General features: G+C 41.1%; 2 protein-coding genes across 5 annotated transcripts in view; both read left to right on the top strand.

Annotated features, from left to right (window-relative positions):
• The window catches only part of LOC139580189 (protein diaphanous homolog 2-like), a 643,765-nt gene that overhangs the window by 456,594 nt on the left and 172,781 nt on the right, over positions 1-14,390 (top strand). For all 4 annotated transcript variants that reach the window (XM_071408766.1, XM_071408767.1, XM_071408768.1 and 1 more), the window contains one exon: positions 14,113-14,237. In XM_071408766.1, the coding sequence (XP_071264867.1) occupies positions 14,113-14,237 (125 nt within the window). The remainder of the gene's footprint in view (positions 1-14,112; positions 14,238-14,390) is intronic.
• Positions 1-14,390, top strand: part of LOC139580191 (uncharacterized) — a 222,460-nt gene that overhangs the window by 138,161 nt on the left and 69,909 nt on the right. The window lies entirely within an intron of this gene.

Raw genomic sequence — 14,390 nt, 5'->3', positions numbered from 1 at the left:
ATTACGTTTCTGCCTTCCGGTGTGCTACTTGTTATTCTGTGTCCAGCGATTCCAAATAATGAAGAAGCAATTTGATAAGATGTTGCACTACAGTCATATAACACACACTGGGTGAGCAACACCCACCAGAACTAAAGAAGTAAGACCACCAGACACTAAAAGAAGAGCATTGAGACGGTGTGTGTTTTCTGACCAATGGAATCATTTGGACTCATTGCACCAATGACAAAGCTCCAAAGCTCTTCCTAACATCAGAAACAAAAGTGGTGTGACCGCTTGCATTAAAAGGCCAATCTTCCATAAACTAAAGTCTTCATTACGAAGGCTCATTGATGATCTATGCGGAGTGTTTTATGCGGACAGAGCACGGACTGTGACACTAGTCAGCAGGGCTTCACTGACGCCCCAATGTATTAGAGTCATCTGTATGAACTATAGATGGCGAGGTCTCCCCTCATCTCTTGACCAGCTACAGTAATTAGAAGAAGTATTCTCTATTGTTGAGTCATGGCATACCTTTTCAGTCTTGTCAGACTCTCTCGCACTAGCAAACACATTTGCAGACTCTAATTAATTTATGCTGCTTTTGAAAATCTGTTCCACAATGATAATGTATTCTCCTTAGGTGAAGTGAGTTTATTTTGTCCCACATATGCAAAAGTAGAGAGAGTGTAGCCTAAAATAATGGAGAGACACGTACACTTTACGAAGGAATAACATATCCTCTATATTCGATTAAACAAACTTCCTGACCATGGATGAGAAACCAGGCATCCGGAAGAAGATGGCACACCAGAACTTGAATAGAAGACAGAAACAAGATATGTCCTTATGTTCACAGTTTGTGTCACATGTTGCTGTCTTAGATGATTTGTTTAATTATATTATATTTTCATTATATTCTAATCAAATGTAGCTTTGCTGTTTGTTAAGCATTAGTTTCCCTTGCAACAATTACTCAGCTTCCCCTGCAATGCTCCCAAAGAAATTGGAAAAAGGTAACACATTGAACCTCAAATGTGCAGTATCTGTTGACTCAAATTAGATTGGCCATTATTCTACTTTCGACATGAGGAGTTTTACGTTAACTGTCTTTTAGAACTTCTCGGAGACTAGTCAAACTCCACTGTCTCAGTGTAAAAGGTTAGTCAATTCACTTTGGAAGGTTTTGTGTAAACATGCCCATATAAGGAGAGTTCCTGACTCCTGCAGTTGTCTTTCTCTCACAGAGGGAGCTGTTGAGCTACGAATGGGGACAGTGAGTGAATGCCAATAAATGAGAGAGACAGGGACAGAGAGAGGAAAAGAGTAGGAGGGGAGAGATAGATTGAGCAAAGGAGTGAGAGAGAATGAGAGAAAGTGAGTGAGTGAGAAAGAGCGATATAGAGGGTAATTTAAATGAGACTCCTTTCTCACTGACTAGCCACCTGACCTTGGAGTATTGTTGAGTGATAACCGCCACCCGGTTTCAACTGAGACTGCGGAAAGTTGATTTATCTGCAAAGAAATAGAATTCATTGTTTGCAGGGGGATACAGTCACACCCAGAGTCACCAAAAGGTGAAAGATGCCTTAGAGTACAAAACACAAATGTGTCTGTACTTTTGCAATGACAGTCAAACATATCTTCTCTCTCGTCTGTCGCTTCACTCTCCGATTATCATTTCAATTTGCCTGTGCGCTTCCTGTCTGGACTTCCTACCCAAATAGAGTGAAGCGTTCAACTAACTTTTCGCCGGGTGTCTCCTCACTCCGGAAATGTCAGGCCATCAGTGAAGTGTGTCTGTTCCATGGAGGTGTGAGGTGAAACGGCAATGGTGAATGAGTGTGAAGACATGAGTCAACCTCTCCAGGCTGCCTTCGCCTGCCCCTCCATCTCAGCTCGCCCCTTGAGCTGCCTGTGTTTACTCTCGTCTGCTCCGCTCTTGGGAAAGGTGTCACCAATGTGTCTCACATAGACTATCATGGTTTTGTTTGAGATTTTTTTTTATTGAACTAATAATGAGCAGAAATAAAATATTAAATGACTGAATAACGGAGTCTTTTATTCTCATTATATGCTATGATAAATGACAGAGCACAATGATTGAATACTGGCAAATGGCGGATAGGGAAACATACTGTATGGGCACTGAATGGTCAGTGCAGGGGATTATTGATAATTTAGTGCATTGAACCAAAGTACAGTTTTCAGAAAGGGGGAGGGATGTTTTTTAGTGATCTGGAATGTTAGGTGTTAGTGGAGACACTTGGACACTAAACCCCTTGCCCTAGGGCAGTGGAAGAGATTCTATGCCAAGGACAAAAGGTGTGTGTTAACCTGTAAATATCCCACGGCTTAGCCATCTGTTTCGGTGGTAGGCCTCACTCGTTCCAATGGCCCACCCACCACCTGTACACACACACAGACACACATACACAGTAGCCACCTCAGGCTATGGTCAGCATCCCGCCTATCCAAGCACGTCCATGTTGTGCTTCTTTGTAAAGACACGTCTTTTCACGTCGCTTTCCTGCTGTCTTCATTATCCCCAGAACCTAATTGTACCTAATCGAGAGACCGATTTTGAGGCCTTCCAATGATGTATCAAATTAAAAACTTCTCCACAAAGTGAAGTGACCATCTGCTTTGGGCTACTCCTTGAAGAGCGACTCTGTTTGTAGATTGGCACATTTATCGCCCGGAAGGGAAGTCATTCATTTTGTGTGGCTTAGGAGTTTTTTAAAATATATTTGTTTATTCCTTGTTCCAGAGGGCAGAGATCCATACAGCTTATGTACATAGCGCCTCTGCATCTCTCGCCGACTGATTTCCACACAACTTCCCAATTGTCGTCACCCCGGGACAACTTTCCCATGCATCAAAATATATTGTAATTGACTCCATTTGTGATTCCTCTTGAGATCTGGCACTGGCTGCAGCTCTGATGGCTGCCAAAAGCAATAACATTTCAGAGGCATGACTCTCCTTCCAAACGAGAAGTTATTTATCCTCAGATGCAGTGCCTTCAGAAAGTATTCACACCCCTTGACTTTTCCCACATTTTATTGTGTTACAGCCTGAATTTAACATGTATTAAATTGAGATTTTGTGTGACTAGCATACACACAATAGCCCATGATGTCAAAGTGGAATTATGTTTTTAGACATTTGTACAAATGTATAAAAAATGAAAAGCTGAAATGTCTTAAATTGTATGGACTCACTCTGTGTGCAATAATAGTGTTTAACATTATTGAATGACTACCTCATCTCTGTACCCCACACATACAATTATCTGTAAGGTCCCTCAGTCGAGCAGTGATTTTCAAACACAGATTCAACCACAAAGAACAGGGAGGATTTTCAATGCCTCGCAAAGAAGGGCACCTATTGGTAGGCGGGTAAAATTGAAAAATAGCAAGCAACCCTCTGAGCATGGTGAAGCTAATAATTACACTTTAGAGGGTGCATCAATAGACCCAGTCATTACAAAGATACAGGTGTCCTCCCTAACTCAGTTGCCGCAGAGGAATGACACCGCTCAGGGATTTCACCATGAGGCCAATGGTGACTTTAAAACAGTTACAGAGTTTAATGGCTGTGATAGGAGAAAACTGAGGATGGATCAACAACATTGTAGTTACTTCACAATACTAACTTAAGTAAAAAGAAGGAAGCTTACAAGATGACATTGAATGTTCCTGAGTGGCCTAGTTACAGTTTTGAATTAAATTGGCTTAAAAATGTGGCAAGACTTGAAAATAGCTATCTAGCAATGCTCAACAACCAACTTGAGGTTGAATAATTTTAAAAGGAATACTTTTTAAATATTGTAATATCCAAGTGTGCAAACCTCTTAGAGACTTAACCAGAAAGACTCACAGCTTTTAATCGCTGCCAAAGGTGATTCTAACGTGTATTGACTCAGGGGTGTGAATACTTAATGTAAATTAGATATTTCTGTTTCATTTTCAATAAATTATCAAAAATGTACAAAAACATGTTTTCACTTTGTCGTTATGGGGTATTGTGTGTAGATGGGTGAAAAAAATATTGAATCAATTTTGAATTCAGGCTGAAACACGACAAGATATGGATTAAGTCAGGTATTCATACTTTCTGAAGGTACTGTGTTGTCGAATTCTGGGTTTTCTGGGCTCCTGTGCTTTTTTCTGGCACCTGTAATCAACTATACTAGCAGCTACGTACTTTTTTTCGAAGGAGTTGTTATCTTCTCCTACCTCCTAAATATCATGTATAATATTATTTGTCTGCTTTTCTAGGCTCTTCTAGAGCCTTAAAAAAGAGAAGTGGCATTGTACCAAGGAGTAGCTCACAATGTGAGTGGTGTTATCAACCATGCGACGGTGTTCACTGGATGCCGAGGGAGGCCAACGAAAGGAACAGTGCTTTTATTCCAAGCTCAGCAGCACCTCTATAGCAAAGCCTCGCATACGTAATGGCTTTCTGTCAGTGAGAGAAAGAGGTTCAAATACAAGGAGGAAGTTGGCTGAAAGTGACCAAATCATGGGCTTGATACTGTTGCTGTCTGGGCTAGTAGGTCATTCGTTTGTAGAAAGACTAGCAAGGCTACAGTAGATGTTGTAAGGACAGTAATAATTGGGCTCAGATTTTGGTGAATTAACTTAAACGATGCTCATCTCAGGGATGTGAGGCACGAGTCTTTCATTATAGTTGGTTCCCCTGCTATACTTGTACTATGGGTCTACAGTGACTTCAGAAATGAGTCATACCCCTTGACTTATTCCACATTTTGTTGTGTTACAGCTTAAATTCAAAATGGATTAAATACATACAAAATGATCACCAATCTACACACAATAGACCATAATGACAATGTGAAAACATGGTTTCACACTGTTGAATCAATACGTTAGAATCACCTTTGGCAGCAATTACAGCTGTGAGTTTTTCTGGGTAAGTCTCTAAGAGCTTTGCACACCTGAATTGTATGATATTTGCAACAAAAAAATATATTCTACAAGCGCTGTCAAGTTAGTTGTTGTTCATTGCTAGCCAGCCATTTACAAGTCTTGCCATAGATGTTCAAGCCGATTTAAGTCAAAACTGTAACTAGGCCACTTAGTAACATTCAATGTTGTCTTGTTAATCAACTCCAGTGTATATTTGACCTTGTGTTTTAGCTTATTGGTCTGCTGAATTTGTCTCCCAGTGTCTTGCCTGTGCTTAGCTCTATTCCATTTCTTTTTATCCTAAAAAACTCCCTAGTTCTTGCCGATGACAAGCATACCCATAACATGATGCAGCCATCACTGTGCTTGAAAATATGAAGAATGGTACTTAGTGATGTGTTGTGTTGGATTTGCCCCCAAAAAATGAAGGTAATTTCTTTGCCACATGTTTTACTTTGAGTGCCTTATTGCAAACAGGATGCATGTTTTGGAGTATGTTTTGTTCTTTACAGGCTTCCTTCTATTCACTCTTTCATTTAGGTTAGTATTGTGAAGTAACTACAATGCTGTTGATCCAGCCTCATTTTTGTCCTATCACAGCCATTAAACTCTTTAACTGTTTTAAAGTCACCATTGGCCTCATGTTGAATCCCTGAGCGGTTTACTTCCTCTCTGGCAACTGAGTTAGGAAGGACGCCTGTATCTTTGTAGTGACTGGGTGTATTGATGCGCCATTCAAAGTGTAATTAATAACTAATTAATAGTTATTGCACCATGCACCGTGCTTTTTACATTTTTTCCCCATCTACCAAAAGGTGCCGCCCTTTGCGAGGCATTGGAAAACCTCCCCGGTCTTTGTAGTTTAGCCTGTGTTTGAAGTTTACTGTGCAACTGAGGGACCTTACATAGACTTGTATGTGTGGGATACAGAGATTAAAAAATCATGCTAAACACTATTATCACTCACAGAGTGAGTCCATGCAACTTATTATATGACTTGTTTTTACTCCTGAACTTATTTAGGCTTGCCATAACAAAGAGGTTGAATACTTATTGACTTAAGACATTTCCGCTTTTACTTTTTTAATTGATTTGCAAAAATGTCTAAACACATAATTGTACTTTGACGTTATGGGTTATTATGTGTAGGCCAGTGAAACAAAATCTCACCCGAATCCATTTGAAATGCACGCTGTAACACAAGAAAATGGGGAAAAAAGAAAGGTGTGTGAATACTTTCTGAAGGCACCATATTTGTTCTCTCAATGAGTCATCTTAGATAAGGAGTAAGGATATAGTCAATGCACTGTGTAAGGTGGGAGTTGCAATGGATGTCTTTGTAATATTCTAAAATAAACCGCTTCAGACTAAGTGCAGACTCATTAATATTTCAGATGTTAATCCAAGTATTCTTTGTCTGATTACAATGACCAAGACTGTTTTCTAGCCTACCTTAAATGATTGGAGTATGTTTTCATTCCATCAGTGAGGATTTAACAAATTTCAATGGCTTACCCTTACCCGCGGTTCATTTCGGCAGCATATTATGGTTGTGTTGCACACAAAATATTTTCTTCATTAAAATCGATAAATAAATACTGAATTATGAGAACACTTTGTTAAGTGGGGGATTTGAGAGAAAATACAAATTAAAGTAAGTAAGTGGAGTGAAAGTAAAAAGGATTTATTTCCTTCATTTCCATCCCGTTCCACACCATTGATGGGGAATTGTAATTCTGCGCGGCTGTGTACAGTATGGATTTACACATCATCCCCACAAGTGAAATTAATTGAATTGTGTGCAAACTACTTTCTGTTTGTTTTCTGGTACTCAGTTGATAACACAATTTCCACAGTTGTATGCAATAGCCGATTTATTGACTTATTTATAACTGAGTATAATCGGGAAAGAATTCATCATCTCTCTGTACATTGATGAACTTAGGAACTCTCTCCTTGAGGAGCACCATTGAAAGTCATCCCATATAAAGCTCATTGAATTGCGAGTCGATCACTCAAAACAAAAGTATATCGGCCAGAGTTAATAACACGCTCCGAACTTTCCTAAGCCTCTGTTTTTACTGTACATGTAAAATTGCCTCATTTGTTCATCGCTCAGTGCCGACTTAAATATCCCCTTCTTCTTCCCTATCCCCTTTTATCCTCTTCCCCTGTCAACGTCACAAGAACCTCGGGTAATCACAAGGAACAATTTGACTGCTCGGTCACCGCAACAGTATCACGTTCACTCCTGCAACTGGAACCACTTTGATTCCCGCTGAAAGGGGGAACACGCTGAGTCGTGTTGATCCTTTTGTCTCTCACTCAAACAACAGTATACTGCTGCGTCTCTTGTCTGCGTCGTTCCCACTTCATTTCATATTCACTTTCAGGTTGCCACCAGGTAAATGTGAAACTCAAAGCACGTTTTCTGTGTAACTGCAAATAGGTACCATGTCAGTCAAGGCGGTTGTGTGAGCGATGAGCACGGGTACAAAATGGGAGCACAATAACAAAATGGCAATGCCTTAAAATAATGATCTCACCAACTGTTTTACAGCATAACAGTTCATTGGGTTTCTTCTTCTCGTAAACTCACTGATCAGTAGTCAATTTCAGCATAATATGAAGAAGACTCACAATTGTTGAATGAACTGTTTTGGTCATGTGTCTGTTTTGGTCATGTGTTGAAAAGGGGTCGTTTCAAGGTTGTTCTCTATTTCCACTTCATATTTCTACATGCAGGGGGAGGTGAATTGGAATCATTAAGATTTTGAAGTGTCGAGTTAATAAGCTGGGACCAGGGTGAATTGTATGGCACGCTGAAAGGTCTTCACTTTTAGGGTCTCTGGAGCTTGAAACTCATTTTACATCTGATTGAAGGGCTGATACTGCTGCTGTGGCCCCACACTCTCCCTCTCACACCCCAAACCGCCTTCATTTATCAGGGGAAGAATATAGTGAACTTCGTTCTATGGGCGAGCTAATGAACCTTTACTAATGGCAGTGGGTGCGCCTTGTAATGTCGGTTAATATTTTTTGCTCCTCTCTCTTCACCACGGTGTAAGTCTTAATTTGTCAAGTGGATAGCTGTGGCTCTGAATCATAAAAAACACATCTTAATTATGTCATCTGAAATGAATGCGGTTTAGACGTGCGAATGTTAGAACCATAAATCTGAATCCTAATTTGTCAAACAATCAAACACACACACACACACACACACACACACACACACACACACACACACACACACACACACACACACACACACACACACACACACACACACACACACACACACACACACACTCAAACTCAAATCAAAACCATACACAATCCCACACACATACTGTACTTTTGTGTTAAGTGGAATTAATTTGTGCATGACCTCATTTGGTTTTATGTTACCTTTGTTGGCACAAGTGTAGAGATTATTCAAAACTTGATCCTTTATGCCGCGTCGGCGTAATAAATCACAATTTTCTTTGTAACCTTTGACGCAGCGCAAGAGCAGAGGGTGAAATATCGGTGTCCTTTCTCCATAAATCCCAACTGAAAATGGTATCTTTTAACAAATGACTAAATATAATGTTGACATCTTCACATTAGAACAGATGATTTGGTATTTTGTGTTGCACATTGTGTCGTTTCTGTGACGAGCAGTTTTTTTTTTTCACAGCAGTTTATTATTGTATTAAGTAGGACAGAGCGTAATGAAGTTGTCTGTCCTTCCCATATGGAAGTGACTAGTCCTCAGAGGGCCGATAGCATAGGGCAATACCACGGTAACGATGCTGTAAATCTGAAAGGTGTTTACCACGGAGGAGTTTGTCTTATTGTGTAACTCTGTCAGTACAGAAAGGGGCTTCCTCTCGCTCGGTTGTAATTTATTGTTCTCTCTCTCTCTCTCTCTCTCTCTCTCTCTCTCTCTCTCTCTCTCTCTCTCTCTCTCTCTCTCTCTCTCTCTCTCTCTCTCTCTCTCTCTCTCTCTCTCTCTCTCTCTCTCTCTCTCTCTCTCTCTCTCTCTCTCTCTCTCTCTCTCAAGCCAAAACATACACAGATATGCATAAGAAAACTCTCTCGCTCTCTCTCGCTCTTTTCACATTAAGCATGTACAAAAACATTTCTTACACCCAGAAATAGCTTGACAGCAATGACTGTAGCATGGCTGCAGACTAAAGTGTAGATTTACATGGTTTTGCATGTGTAAGAGGTTACCTGGAAACAAATTGTGCGCTCATCCAGCTTAGAAACACAGAGACGGATATATTCAATGCACGTTTTTTAAAAGACACTAGCAGGTCTCGCTGACAGCAGTCATTAGGATAATTCACCAGCCAGAAATCCTTTCTATGTGAAGAAGTGTACATAGGCATAGTGCTTGTGTTTTTGTAGATACCAGTGGTTTTGTTGAAAGTTGTCCCTGAAAACAGTATTATTTTGGTGGTAATTTTACTAATGATATCCCAAAAGGATCCCTACTTCGTGCTGAACATGCTTCCTGCAGCGCCTTATATTAAACAGAGAGGAATGGTAGACGTATGTAGATTTATTTTCTAAAAAGCACGAACTGACCCATAACGGGCCCTTCCTTTTAAAGTGACTTCAAAAGAGAAATTTCCATATTTTTTTGGAGGCCTTTGTTGTTTATATTGCACTTTGCATAGCGACAAGCAATCTGATTTTGCTTCTGAAGCTGTGATAAAGTGTACCCTGAAAACACTCATTAACACTGCTTAATTAGAAAATGTTACTTTCTTGGCCCATTCCCTAACTCTCATCCAAAATGTTAAATCATAGGCTTCCAATGCATCATTTTAATGTGCTGAATTATACATGTTGGTTTTAGTAGACTATTGATTGGCTTGTTAAGACACAATACATTACTTTATACCATGGCATTGTTGAGTACTGGTTTCTGATTTGCTTGGAGGGCAGGTGTTGATATTGCGTATATCCGTATATTGCCTCATGAAGCCCAACAGCCACAAAACCAGCCCCCCATCTAAGGAGAAGTCCCGAATGATTCTCTGTGTGGGGGTACAGGTTGGTCGAGTTAATTTGTAAAGTGACTATGCATAGATAATAAACAGTGAGTAGCAGCAGTGTAAAAATAGTCTGGGTGTCCATTTGATTAATTGTTCAGCAGTCTTATGGCTTGGGGGTAGAAGCTGTTAAGGAGCCTTTTGGTCCTAGACTTGGCGCTCTGGTACCGCTTACCGTGCGGTAGCAGAGAGAACAGTCTATGACCTGGGTGACTGGAGTCTTTGACCATTTTTTGGGCCTTCCTCTGACACAGCCTGGTATAGAGGTCCTGGATGTCAGGAAGCTTGGCCCCAATGATGTACTGGGCCATACACACTACCCTCTGTAGCGCCTTACGGTCAGGTGCCAAGCAGTTTCCAAACCAGGTGGTGATGCAACCAGTCTGGATGCTCTCGATGGTGCATCTGTAGAACTTTATGAGGATCTGGGGACCCATGCCAAATCTTTTCAGTATCCTGAGGGGGGAAAGGTGTTGCCGTGCCCTCTTCACAAGTGTCTTGGTGTGTTTGGACCATGTCACTTCGTTGGTGGACACCAAGGAACTTAAAACTATTGGCCCACTACACTTCAGCCCTGTCGATGTTAATGCCTGTTCGGTCTTCCTTTTCCTATAGTCCATGATTAGCTCCTTTATCTTGCTCACATTGAGGGAGAGGTTGTTGTCCTGGCACCACACCGACAAGTCTCTGACCTCCTCCCTATAGGCTGTCTACATATTCATTATCTATGACACATCTCTGCACTTAGCAATAGAATGCCATCTGCACTGCTATTTTAGTCATCAGTTAATCAGACTATTTTCTCATTTATTTCATTTAACTTATTTCAGAAATTTGATTTGGGTTTTCAGTATAGTTGTTTAATGTTGGTGGGGCATATTATTCTGTTTAATGTTACCCCTGAATCACTATGATACATATATTTGTTTTTCTTCAGTGTATTTTTAACAGAGGTGAGATTTTCTTTGTGCAAAGTGTAGGAATAGGCCTACAAGTGAAATTAGTCATTGACCCAGAGATGGTGGCGTAGCAATAAGATCAGAATGCCGTGAACCAAGAGGTTGTGAGTTCAAATCCCAGGGGAGGACATAATAATAATTATTGTATGAGTAAACATACACAATGTAATCGTGTATGTTAAAAGCATTGTTTATGTGTCTGGTTGTCCCTAGCTTTTCCAAAAAACAAAGAGTTATGACTGGATCAGTGGTTCACCATTTAGGGCCTTGATGGCCTTGGCAACATTAAAAAAGGATGATGTGTAATGAAACTGAGGTGTGCGTACCCTGGGTAAAATATACAAATCATTTGTGGGGGGACATTTCTTTGCGACCATCAGTTGTCGTCCTCAGGACAAACCGGGAACTTGACAAAACCTCCAGGGGACAATGAGAGACAACATCCTAAATAAATGTCCTTAGGGACATCCCCAGGACCAACCAGGAACTTGACAAAATGTCCAGGGGACCATGACACAACGTCCGGATGACTTTAGGCAAACATTTTTGTCAAGTGCCAGGGGTGTCTTAACGACTCATTATTGTTTGCAGGGTATGCTCTCTCCAGTTTGTTGACATTTTACAGTTAGGCTTCATCATAGTGCTGTAAATGAGTCTTCTGGAGAATCTCAGTTAGCTAACCCCCTGTGTCTCAGTGTGATGGCTACTGAAGCCAGTAAAGATCAGCTACCTCAACTCTGTTATTAGCCAAGCCCGTACTGCTGTCATTCAGACACAGACCCCTCTGAGTTTACCTGAGTTCCGTTGGCAAATGATGAACGGTTCCCAGGTATGATGCATCTGTGCCCACCTCTCTAGCTCTTCATTTCCCCCTGCTATCAGTGCTGGCTCAGATCACACTAACAACAGTTTGGTTGCTCTCTAAGGCCCTATCAGTGCTGGAGTGGGGCTGTGGTGCTGTGTTGACTGCGGGCATGCCACCCCCCCCCATCCCCTAGTGTCCCCAGGAGCAAGACATAACCCTCGGCTTTGTGGGCCTTGAATGGTGGGGGGACACTATATCCCCAGTCACCAGATCCCTCCAAGCATCCAACTAATGACCTCATCCTCTGCATCGTTGCTACCGTCACTAGATTGATTTGTGGCCCCGGTGTAACTGTGTATGCCTCTGTGTACTGTAAGTGCTTCGTCCCCGCACTCACTGGGCAGTGGGATTGTTAGAAAACACAAATATAACCAGGTGGGAGCTGTATAATGGCTGTAAAGAAATAATGGGCTTCCCTGGTGTCAATGAGAATACCCCTTTCTTAATAGCTTCCGCACAACTCATTGGATGGGTTGGGAAACATAAAGGCGCTGGGCCTGGTGGCAAGCGTAGTGGTGAGTCCTGACATGTTGCTTGCCTGCCATCCCATCATGTATGACTCGCTGCAATACATGTAGAAGATGCAATGAGAGACGGGATTTTTATTTCACAAGATACAAGGGCATCATATAGGCTAGACATGGTAGGCTCAAAAAGAAATTGAATACCACGTGTGGCGCGCGGACATTGCAAGACAGGTACATTGTGGAGACATGCTTTGAAGCAGGTTTTTATTATTGAATATTTGAGTAAAGATAGGCAAGTTCAGTTAAACACTGAGGCTTGGTTTGACATTTCCACGTGAAGGTTTATCTAAATAGCATGGGATGGCTTTGAACTAGTCAAGATGGTAGCACTTTTATTAAGGAGGACACTTTTAACATCCTAGACTTTGATCTTATTTCCCATTTGCACGCTGAGGCTTACCACAGCCACAGCCCACAGCCCAATCCATTGTAACTCCATAGAAGTCTTATTGTTTAACTATCTGTCACTATTATTTAATTAATATGTTCAGTCTAGTGGAGGACTCTTGATAAAGACAAGTAAAAGTCAAAAATATGTCTATTAAAAAGTCTGTAAACCTTTGCACTGTAACCCGTTGGTGTCCACTCTGTGACGCAGACCCAGGCAAAACAACATTGACCCATATATTTGCCTGTGACCAGTTCACACACCGTGTAGTCATAGTCGGAAGTGTCTGTGTATTAATAATAGGGATGTTAATCGGTTAGCCAGCGAAAATACATTTGACCGGTCATGCTTATCAGTCTGTAGGTTAATTTCCATAATTTTGTGTAATTAAATTGGCATACAGAGCCCAGTTTGAGGAGTGGGATAGCCTATTTCCTGTCAGACAGCGCGAGAGCAGGTTCTTTAAAAAGCTGTTACTAGAGTGAAACATGTGCTTTTGTAAGCCCAGTCGTTGCGCAACAAATAACAATTCTAAAAGCAAATGCATGCTAAAAACTATTTTGATGGCCACGATTAAAACAAGCTACTATTTTTATTTCTCGATCTCAACTCGTAATTGATAGCCTGGCGCTTGGATTTCCATCCAAGTTTCATCTCTGTCATATATGGAACCACTCACACTGTTTAGAACAGTTTTTTCCCCCACGAATTCCATTTTGGCAAATGTTTGAAAAGTATGTCTTATTAGCTGCTTCATTACAGGAGTTGCATGTTCAATAAGAGTCTATAACCTTCTTACTTTAAGACGATAGGCTTGCTATTGTTGCATGTTTCCATTAAGCTCTTAACGAAAAATGTCCGTTCCTTGAATGATTGCATACTATTTTCTGTTGGTCATGTCATGTTACTGTTTGAAAAAAATCGAACCGTTTCTTGACCGGTTAATGAGGGTCGGTTAGTCGGGAGCAAAATTGACTGAAATGTGCATGCCTAATTAATAACACTAAAGCCTATACATGGCACCAGTAACTACTCTCCTGTCCTGTCTGATCCCCTAAGACATGCACAATGCTTTGAAGCCCTCACTTGAAAGGGTTGATCTGAATAGTGAGAGTGAGCAGTCCACAGGAACTCTGTAAACAGTGATTACAGACTGATTAATGAGCTCGAGCCACTCTACCAGGCACACACTGACGCACGCACAATCGCTTTTCAGGCCACACAGAATGTTGTGCTGAGACAGATTCTGGAGTGAACCAACTCAGCCTAACCTCAGCAAACAACGCTGATTGGAACAAACTACGTCAAAGACATATTCATATGTGTAGATATTCAGTTAATCTGCAATGTATTGAAGTTATATATTACAGTATATTAATGATATATGTCTTTTCTCCATCTTTCTCCAGTTTCTGCCGAGATCCTGAAAAGCAGTCTGAGCACCATGGAGCGACACATCCAGAGGCTCGAAAACGACATTGAGAATTTCCCCAAGACAGACGACAAAAAAGATAAGTTTGTGGAAAAATTGTCCATATCCTTTTCATGTGTTTCATTGATTCCTCCACTTGTCTTATCTGCAACTGTTGCTGAAGTAGAAAACCGTGCTAGACATGGTTTGGCCATTGGGTGCCTGTGGATTGGCCACCAGAGAGACTGTGCTGTGCTTGTGTTCTCCCTGGCAGGA

This window comes from Salvelinus alpinus, chromosome 7, assembly GCF_045679555.1.
Source record: "Salvelinus alpinus chromosome 7, SLU_Salpinus.1, whole genome shotgun sequence".
Taxonomy (NCBI): Eukaryota; Metazoa; Chordata; class Actinopteri; order Salmoniformes; family Salmonidae; genus Salvelinus; species Salvelinus alpinus.
The sequence above is the reverse complement of the archived record's forward strand: the minus strand, read 5'-3'. Positions and strand labels throughout refer to the sequence as shown.